Raw genomic sequence first — 9890 nt, 5'->3', positions numbered from 1 at the left:
TATATGGGATTTCTCCATGGAGTTTGCTCTAAACTTTTGTGCAACCAAGGCAGCCTTCTCTGGACCTTGCTTCTTTGAAATTATTGCCTGTGCTACATGGAACATCTGGAAAGTCAGGAATAACCTGATTTTCAATAATACACTGGCTGATTTTAGAAGATGGAAAGTTTGTTTACAAAGTGATCTTCTCCTCCACCGCTTAAGAGTGAAACCTGCTTGTGTTCAACCCCTAGTTGAATGGATAGCCTTTATCTTCTTGTAATTTTCTTTTGTCTTCTACTGGTTTTCTTCCCTCCTTGATGAATAAGTCTTTACTTTAAGGCAATTTGTATCTCTGTACATATTCATCTCATTTATATAAAATTTACAACTTAGGGGCTTCCCCTACGATAAAGGTGTCAAAAAAATCGTTAAGACATAAAATTGCTCATAAACCGGTCTTAACATTGTGGTGCGACGTGTTTTGATGAAGTGTGACCACCCCTATGGTAAAGGTGTCAAAAAAAATCGCTAAGACACAAAACTGCTCATAAACCAGTCTTAACGTTGTGGTGCGACGTGTTTTAATGAAGTGTGAGCATAGATTAAGATGGACGATTCAACTGGGTCCAACTCATTTGCCCGCCAACGTCAAGCAGCACTGAAATTTCCACCCGTTACCGACCACCATCCGCTTCATCTTCTTCGGCGGCGGTGCCGTCTAGTTCATGCTCAGAGGCGGTGGCCTGTCCATTCTCGGCGGCATCCCCATCGGTGGTGAGCCATCTCGGAATCCTAGCTCCATTCCCCCATTCCACTGAGCATCGATTTGGATCTGACCCAGTCGCCTCGGCCGATTTGTGAGCTACGGAGTAGATTGTAGTGGGAGGGTGGGCTGAACGAGGGGCATTGAGATGGAGACGCCAAAGTGCACTTTCAATAGGTAAAAGCATCTTTTTGACTTAATTTGATCGCAATTTGGTTCTCATCCGATTCCACTACCTTACTCTGTCGCCGCCATTCAAAAGAAGGGTCATGGTGAGCGGAAGTTCTTGGTGTTTGGGAGCCAGCACGCATGAAGAAGTTGTTGCTGTCTCCGACGTTGTACCTTCTAATAGCAAAAGAAAGAATCTTGATTAATCTTCCACGCCCTACAAATCCATGCTACTACTTGCAATCGGTAGATTGGAGGAAACATAATATATTGGCGCGGTGCTTGCAGATTGTGATGTCCTGTCAATGGGGTCGCGTCATTTCAGATCCTGCTCTTTCTCTAACTTGCAGTCCAGCCAGCCTCGCTTTAATCTCTAACCAAAACGGAAAACATACGCCAACACGTAACTAATGTTTCTATAATACTTACACGTTATACTACCAAAATGCCATGGGCGGATCTAGCCCCTAGTCCCCCCCCCCCTCCCTCCATTTTCATTTACCTTGTAATATGGTAAGCTAAAAATTGATTTACCCCCACTTAGAAATATTATTTGCACCACTTATCATATTTTTGCCCCCTGTTAAAAAATTTCCTGAATCCGGCCTTGCAAAATGCAAAGCAAGAGTAAGAGCTAGGTTCCAGAACCATTTCATGAAACTTCACAAATTCCAGTTATGTTTCACAAGCTAGGACCGCACAGGAGAAGAAGTATATCAGCTAGATCTTCAGGAATTTTGTTTACATGCAAAACACACTAGTGTCTCGCGAGGTTGCTAGAGCATCACTAGCGGTACCCCTAAATCACAAACTATAAAATTGGTAATACATGCTACTGTAAACGTGAATACATTTTCAAATCGATGAAGCGTAAATCAGAAACTGTAAAACAGAACTGTAACATTTGGCGGAGGAGGCTTGGATGCGACGAATTTCGCCAGATTTCGACGAGTATGGCGCACCTACGGTGACATTTGGCCTAAAAATCGTGCATTGACCAGAGTACATGAAAACTCTCGAATGAACTGGGTGGTATTTGCTCCGGGTGGAACTCGTCATGCCATTGGCTAGGGAAGAGGTGGTCCTTACTATTGTAGTGGCAATTCTTTTAACTGCAATCAATAATACAGCTATAAATACATAGGGATGGGACCCGCCATTGAGAGGAGAGAGAACAAAAGGTGATCAAATTTACTCCCCCATCACCGTTTCTCGGAAATGCTTCCCTGCATGCGAAATGGGGCCAACTCGATATCACAACTGTTGCATGGCAAATGGATGGTTATCTGTGGGATCCGCATATGTGTCCACTCATATGAGAAGATTCCCTTCTCTAAATGCACTACTAACTGAAAAAAACAAGCATAACTTTCACGTAAGAAATGCAAACGCGTTTTTATTTAAATACTTGACTTCCTAGCGACGAACTGTTCAAAATGAGTCTAATATTTAATATTTTAAAATATATTCTGTGAACTGGATCTATAGATTCCTCTATTATTTACGCATGTAGTCCATACGATAGGTTCATGTAATCCTACGAAATGTCGTACTGGATTTATAAAGTCCTTACTAATTTATTTAGATGGTACAAGAGTACTGTTGATTTTACACATATGATAGCTATAGATTCTGTTTTCATGTGGGGTCGTGTTGAACCGAATCTCGAGAAACAGAAGTAATAGCAACGGTTGTGAACTTTGCCTCATTTCGCATGCACCATCTGCGGGTGCCACTTCCCGCCTCGCTGTGCTGGATCGCGACAGACAAACCAGCGCTATAAACATCCTGCCTCCCCGCTGCCGCTGCCACACTCTACCGATCGAGCCTAACATGGCAGGTTCCTCCCATCTCGTCGCTTCCACGGCCATCGCTCTGCTTCTCCTCCTGCTGTCGACGTGCTCCTGCCGCGCGGCGAGCAGCAGCGGCAAGAACCCGAGCGCCGTGGTGCTGCCGGTGCGCAAGGACAGCGCGACGCTGCAGTATGTGACCGGGTTCCGGCAGCGCACTCCGCAGACGCCCGTGACGGTGGTGCTCGACCTCGGCGGCGCCACGCTCTGGGTTGACTGCGACCCCGGGTTGTACGCGTCCTCCTCCTACAGTCCTACGCCCGGGTGCCGTCAGCCGTGATCCCTCGCGTGGCCGCCGTGGCGCCGTTCAGGCTCTGCTACGACGGGAGCAAGGTGGGGAGCACCCGCGTCGGCCCGGCCGTGCCGACCGTCGAGCTGGTGCTGCAGAACGAGGCCACGTCGTGGGTGGTGTTCGGGGCCAACTCGATGGTGCCCGCCAGGGGCGGCGCGCTCTGCCTCGGCGTGGTAGACGGCGGCCCCGCCCCTCGGACGTCGGTGGTGGTCGGCGGCCACATGATGGAGGACAACCTGCTGGAGTTCGACCTGCAACGGTCGCGCCTCGGGTTCAGCTCATCCCTGCTCTCCCGGCAGACGACTTGCAACAACTTCCGCCTCGGGTAGGAATGGCTGCAGCCTGTATGTACGTCTAAATGCTAATCCACAGTCAACTCAAACAGAGGATTTGCTCTGGAATTAGACCTTAGGTAATTACAATTGGCTTTGACTCAAGTTGGGCGAGGTTGCAATATGCCGGCCAGTCAGTTTTAAAGCTCTTTCTTCAGCTTTTTTTTTAATAGCAAAACTCTTCCTTCAGATCGGCTACAGTATTTCAAATGTTAAATTTGACTTTGAGGGGAACACCGGGACTGAGTTCAAATGAGAGGTATAGATACTAACATACCCATAGATTTTCAAGATTGATCTAAACCACAAATAAACAACAGGCTGGCCTTTGGTCCGATACTCCAACATGTACGGCAATGATAGATTACAAATCTCCTATGCGCTCTTGACACTGAAATTCAGCTTCAGTCACAGTGATTCATCCTAGTACATGCACGCACGCTCGACTTGGCTACGGCCGAACAAACATCTTAATCCACCTCCCTCTCTCCGCGCCCCTGCCCATATGGATGACGAGGAGTTTCGAAATGGCTGCCTCGGTCAAGCCGCATCGGCGGAGAGCTTCCACAGTGGGCACATGTTTTTTTCCGCGTCAGCCATGAGGGCCCAAGCGACGCGGGAGAAGCCGAGGCGGAGGTCGTCGTCGCTGCCGATGATGCCGGGGAGGAACTAGACGGAACGAGGTGCTTGTCGAGGCTGCGCGCGAGGAGGATAGGCTCGCTGGCGATCTTGCGGGGCTCCAAGCCAAGGGAGGCGAAGAAGTCGAGCTTGGGGCGGAGGATCCGTTCGGGATCGACGCGGCGCTGCGCAACGTCCGAACGATGTCCGCGTCGGTGAAGCCATAGTCTCTGAGGAGGGCACACACGGCGTCGGCCTTGTCGTTCGAAAGGATGTGGGTCTTCTAAGTGGTGGCCGTGGCGGCGGCAGCAGGGGAGAGACCGCAGGAGATGAGGTAGGAGACGGTGGCTGGGTAGAGTTCGGAGTTGGGTACAGAGGAGACGGCTGTTGAGGAGTAACTGTGGGCGAGATGAATTGCTCCAGGGATTGACTGGAGGGGGTTTGTGCCGCCGCCGGCAGAAAGAGGCGAACATGATGAGTGAGGGCTTGAGCCAGGGACGGAGATACTCGACCAGGCCATGCCCCGCCCCGCCCTCCCAGAAGCAGAAATTATACCCTACATAAAAGATGGTTGATTTTGGGCTTTACCCTTGGTCCAGGAACTGTTCACGGTATATTTATCTCGAATGGCTGTGAGACACGTCGTTGCCTACTCTAGCCTCTTCCTTTATCTTTAGGGAACTGATCTATTTTTGCTTTTTTCCCTCTAAGTGAAAGGGTAACCGGTAACCGCTTCCTACACTGCTCTCCTTTCATTAATTTTGATGGGTGCCGGTCACTCTGGGCGTTCGGGAAATCCCGAAATTTCGGGACGGGAAATTCGAAAAAAAAATAGTTCGGGTTTCACAAAATCACACCCGAAAGTGCTTCATATTATTTCATTCCCGAAAATTCGGGTACCCGATAATTCGGGTTCGGGATCGGGAATTCCTGAATAGCCCGAATTACAAACGGAAAAAAAAAAGTTGAGCAGCGTTGGAGAAGCAGTCTCTCAATCGATGCGCTGATGTGCCGTCGAGCGTCAAGGATGACGAGGAGGCGGTGGCAGACGACAGTGGCGAGCTGCGGCGAGCGGCGGGCGCGGCTTTGGCGAGCGGAGGCGGATCGGCGGGCGCAGCTGTGGAGAGCAGAGGCGGCCGGCGAGCGCGGCTGGGGAGAGCAGAGGCGGCCGGCGGGCGCGGCTGTGGAGAGCGGCAGCGGCCGGAGAGCGCAGGCGGCCGGCGGGAGCGGTTCTGGCGGCCGGCGGGAGCGGTTCTGGCGGCCGGCGGCGGCCAGCAAGGGTCTGGGAGACGCGAGCGTGGGGAAAGTGGAGGAGATTGCGTGCGCTCAAGCCTCGTGCTGGTAGTGTAGGGTTACCGATCGCTCCAACTGGGCTGGGTTCAAGGCGTTTCACGTTTGGGCTTTGTAAATCTTAACTGTTAATGGGCTTTTCGGGATTTTCGGGATATTCGGGTGTTAGGACTACAATCCCGAAATTCCTGAAATAAATTCGGGAATTCCAAACACGTTCCCGAATAGGTGCTCGGGTTTTTCGGGTTCGAGATATACGGGTTCGGGATCGGGAATTTCGGGTTCGGGATTCGGGATTCGGGTTTTATGCCCGGAGTGAGGTGCCGGTAGCTACTGTGGGGTGTAGAGACGTGGGTTTTTATTCGGTGGGCTGCCACGTTTTTATTTGATATCCTGGGTGGTTGTGCCTTTTTTTATCTAACCGCTTTGACTATCTCTACCTCGAGAGATCCCCTGCCCATACGCATCTCGATTCCCTCCCCCACCGCCCATCTCTCCTCCGGTCCTCCCCCTCCCTGGCCGTGCCTCTACGCGGGCGCCCGCGAAACCCTAGCCCCTGCACCTTCTTCTCGATCACCCCGAGCTCCTGCTCCACCACATGGACGCCGGCGACCACCTCCTGGATCCCCACGTCGACCACATCGTGCTCGGCCACCCTCTGGTCTCCCCGGTGGTGTGGTGGTCTAGGGCTGCTGCTACAGCCTCCTGGGATGTCCGTGGCCTGCTGGGGCTGCTACATGTAATACGGGCATGGAGGATTCGTTGGACGAAGATTGGCTGCGCCACTCGCCCCCTCCTGCCCTTGAACTTCCTCCTCCACATCTTCTCTCTCTTTTGATGGTAGGCTGTTCGCTCGGTTCCTCTTTTTTCCAGTCAGTTGTGACCATGGTGTTTCACCTAGGGTTCTTCATCTGCTTTGCAGATCAGTCCTGTCTGCTGGTCTGGTGGCGCACTTGGAGCAAGGAACACAGTTTCTGCCATCCACGTTTTCCCTCCCTTGGTTTCTTCATTGTTTGCAGTAGTGATTCAGCTTTTCTAAGACTTGCTACATGTATCTGGAATTGGTGACACATATAACTGGGATGGTTCAGTCGGTTAGGTAATGATGCTTCATTGTCTGCAGTAGTGATTCTAAATTATATTACTTTTTTTACTGCAGGTACAACACATGTTTTGGGTTATTTTGCAGGCTCTTCCAGCATTCCTTTTTTGGCAGGAGATCCTTGGTGATGATTCCTGTATTACTCTTAGTGACAACTGAAAATTCAAGGAAAATGTTAACTTAAAGCATGATGTTTCCGGGTCCTAATTACTTAAGCATTAACCTTTCCTATGCTTTCTCCTTTCTGCAAAAAAAAATAAAGCATTAATTCGTGCCTAAATGTTACTTATGGAATGCATAGTTCTGGGAATGGGTATGGAGCTGAACTTAGTTGGGCTTATGGTCTAAGCAAGTCAATCGTGGATTCTCTGTAATGTATCACATCTAGCCTTTGGATTAATTTAACTTGCAAGTGTTACATTCTTCTTTTTTTTCATGCATTATTTTTATGATATTTCAGTTCTACACTAAACAACTTATGAATGCGGATTTTACTCACTTGTGAATGAACAAATATAAGAAGCAACAAGTAATCGAGTATGTTAATGCTCTAACTCAATGCTGAATTGGTTTTGTCAGATTGTACAAATCCCAACATCATGTATATATAATTTTAATTGTTAGTTTCACTCCCGCAAACATCTTTGTTTTCATGTGTTTGTGAGTTTTAGTGCTTGACAATCTGCGCTAGAGGATTCAGTATAAAAAATCCAGATTTGTATAATTCACTTGTGGATGAAACAAAACCAGAGTCCACATGCCTATCTATCTATTGCTTCATGTGCTTCTATTGTTCCATCATTACATCTATCAATACGCCACATGAATGCTACCTTTCCAATCTACTTGGACAAGAGGTAGAAGAAAGGGAAACAAGAGTTTGAATTTGGTTACGGTTTATGAATGATTTAGATTGCCACTCGGTATGGAAGTGTATGTTCTTGCTTCATGACTTTTCCCTAGATTGATTACTCAACCCTAATTTTTTGGCATATAAATTCATCATAATCATTTATATAACTTGCACCAATGTTTAGAAGATGAAATATATGTTTCTTATACATGGAATCAGGTAAACTAACTGTTACCAATAGGTTGTTTGATGCTGAAAGACCAATTGACTTAAATCTACTAGATTAAGAAATAGCACTTCCCATGTGTTCTGAATGTTGTTACCTTGATGGCTTGATCGACAATCTCATGTCATGCTTTATAGCTTGCAGTACTTAAAGATACAGTGCAACCTTCTACTTTTTGTATGCTCTTTACAATAATGCTTAAATAGATAAGAAAATAACTGAATACTATTTAAATTTAATGGTATTTCTACTTCTTTTGCAGCATAAATATATGAACATAAGTTTCTACTACCTGTTTGAAGATTTAGGCAATGGGGCACATAGATAATATCTAATGACTTGTGACTAACGATGTGCATACAGGAGGCAATTCAGTTGTCAGAAAGTTGAGGTAAGTCTAAATATTCCTTTTTTACATAATAATAAAATCGTGCACTTCGCAGTTCGGTGCGGTCTGTAGGGTAAGCTACAAATAATTCTTATACTATATTGTCTAATTCTATTCCGTACAGTCGTTGCCGCCTTTATTGAAAATACATATGCTTACATTAGACTAATTTGCTAAACTAACATATTCATACAGATGCAACTCACTACTTTCCATGTACAAGCAAATTATTTAAGCCATATATTTTCAGGTGCAAATCAAGATGACATTTCGAATGTTCAGTTTTAAAGATCGTACCAGAAAGTACTTGATCACCTGTAACGATGGTCAGCTATTTGCTATCCAATTTATGGTTTCAGGTATGCTTACACACTTTATTGTAGTGTCAACTATGTCAATTATACAGTTGTAATACCAAATGTATGCGTGCATCTTAGATTCAGATAATTCAGAAAGTAGCTCAGTATATGAAATGTAACACCGCACCAGTGTTTTCTTGATCCATTGAAGATACAGATGGAGTTCTCCAGTTTCAGCGAGTTGTGTACAACATGTAGTGGAAGTGGTGACCTGGTAATGCAGCACACCTGCATTCCTGTCACAACGTCTGACATCTTATATGTACGAGTCTTTACACAGATGTTTATCTTATTATGTTGTTAAATTAATCAATGTCTCCTTTCATTCTTTTTCCTAGGGTTCACTCTCTACTGAAAGCATCAACTTACCTGTCCCTTTTTCCATTGAAGTTTTTGGTGCCTACAGAGTTTAGATGATTAAACTTGAGGTGCAAGTATTGTCAGTATTGGTTAACAGATGTTTTGCTTTTGCACTAATGTGGAATAACCACCAGTAGAAACAAAACAAGAGCTGATTGTTCAAGATTAATTGCAGGACCAATATGATGCTCAAGCAGCTACATGTCTGCATAATGGCTACAGATGTTTGGTGCTCAGTTTACCGACAAGAGTTGATGCATTTACCGAAACACTATGTAGATAGTAGTGCAGTTACATTACATGTAATTTTGATTACTCCCTCCGTCCAGGATAACTAGGCCTCTAGTGGAAATCTATTTGTCCAGAAACTCCACCTCCACAAGGCCTGTTAGAATTAATTGCTCCTAAATTAGTGGGCCTAATTATGGCAAAATCTCCTCCATCACGGACGTTTCCTCTCTGTATCCCTTAATTATTGGGCGTAATTATTGGGCTTTTATGGAGAAAATATGAAAACTAACGCTGATTGGTTGAAACTGCTGATTTTGGCTCCAGGAAACGAACCACTAATCTGCTGCCTTGGTCCCGCTGTTTTTCCTTAGAAGCCTAGATATCCTGGACGGAGGGAGTAGTGATTAGTTGCATGTTATGTTAATGGTCAGTAGTTCCTTTTGAGCTCAAGTAGCCTGTAAGAGCTGATGCACTTCGAGAAAACACTGTCTAGATAGTAGTGCAGTTATATTACATAAATTTTACATCAGTAGTTGGTTTCATGTTGGTCATGTAATCAGTATGTGCTAAGGACTATCTCTGGCCTCTTTCCTTTGTGTTGCTTTTTACTATGATGCATGTGATACATTTTAGCAGGTCAATCAAACTGAAAGCAAAATTCAGAATACAACAAATTTTTCCTGTAGTTTTGTTTCTTTGTTCTCTTCAGTGTAGAGATACTAATTGACACGCATATGTAGCAATTCAGTTATAAAGATTTGCTTCTCAAAGTGAAATTATTAACATGCTATCAAATTTGCAATCAAGTTGTGTAAGTTCAGTTTCAGATATTGATCTTTTTCACCCTTTCAGTGAAAAAGAAATTTACACTCATTATACAACTTTTTAGTAGATGCGCGAGAAATGTTAACATACCAGCAAATTGTTGGATCCGCTTGCATTTCTTCTCTCTTTCATGTACCAGAATCGTCACCACGTGGTCTCCACACGCCATTATTTGCATTATTCTTCTCCATTTTTTTCTTGCTGCTCACCACCCTCCCAATCCCCAAATCCCCCACGCCATTGCCTCTCTT

At 45.8% G+C, this 9890-nt stretch overlaps 1 protein-coding gene and 1 long non-coding RNA gene across 5 annotated transcripts; both read left to right on the top strand.

Moving 5' to 3' along the window:
- Positions 1–2746: 2746 nt before the first annotated feature.
- On the top strand, positions 2747–3396 carry LOC124665031 (probable aspartic proteinase GIP2). The gene is made up of 2 exons (XM_047202427.1): positions 2747–2981; positions 3038–3396. The coding sequence occupies exons 1-2, from the start codon at positions 2747–2749 to the stop codon at positions 3382–3384; spliced, it is 582 nt and encodes a 193-aa protein (XP_047058383.1). The 3' UTR covers positions 3385–3396.
- A 4350-nt stretch (positions 3397–7746) lies between these two features.
- LOC124667787 lies at positions 7747–8877 on the top strand. Of its 4 annotated transcripts, none has more exons than XR_006991406.1 (5): positions 7747–7867; positions 8115–8223; positions 8375–8437; positions 8562–8651; positions 8759–8877. It is a non-coding gene; the product is annotated as an uncharacterized LOC124667787 (long non-coding RNA). The 4 variants fall into 4 exon arrangements; XR_006991408.1 differs by having other exon boundaries at positions 8354–8437; XR_006991409.1 differs by lacking the exon at positions 8759–8877 and having other exon boundaries at positions 8562–8699.
- The last annotated feature ends 1013 nt before the right edge of the window (positions 8878–9890 follow it).

The sequence above is a fragment of the Lolium rigidum genome, chromosome 6, assembly GCF_022539505.1.
Source record: "Lolium rigidum isolate FL_2022 chromosome 6, APGP_CSIRO_Lrig_0.1, whole genome shotgun sequence".
Taxonomy (NCBI): domain Eukaryota; kingdom Viridiplantae; phylum Streptophyta; class Magnoliopsida; order Poales; family Poaceae; genus Lolium; species Lolium rigidum.
The sequence above is the reverse complement of the archived record's forward strand: the minus strand, read 5'-3'. Positions and strand labels throughout refer to the sequence as shown.

What these genes read in the sequence shown, in the direction of transcription:
- LOC124665031 (XM_047202427.1), top strand. Translation starts at nt 2,747, where the DNA reads ATGGCAGGTTCCTCCCATCTCGTCGCTTCCACGGCCATCGCTCTGCTT. An exon ending in CGCCACGCTCTGGGTTGACT is followed by an intron (nt 2,982 to 3,037) that starts GCGACCCCGGGT and finishes GGGTGCCGTCAG; the next exon opens with CCGTGATCCCTCGCGTGGCC.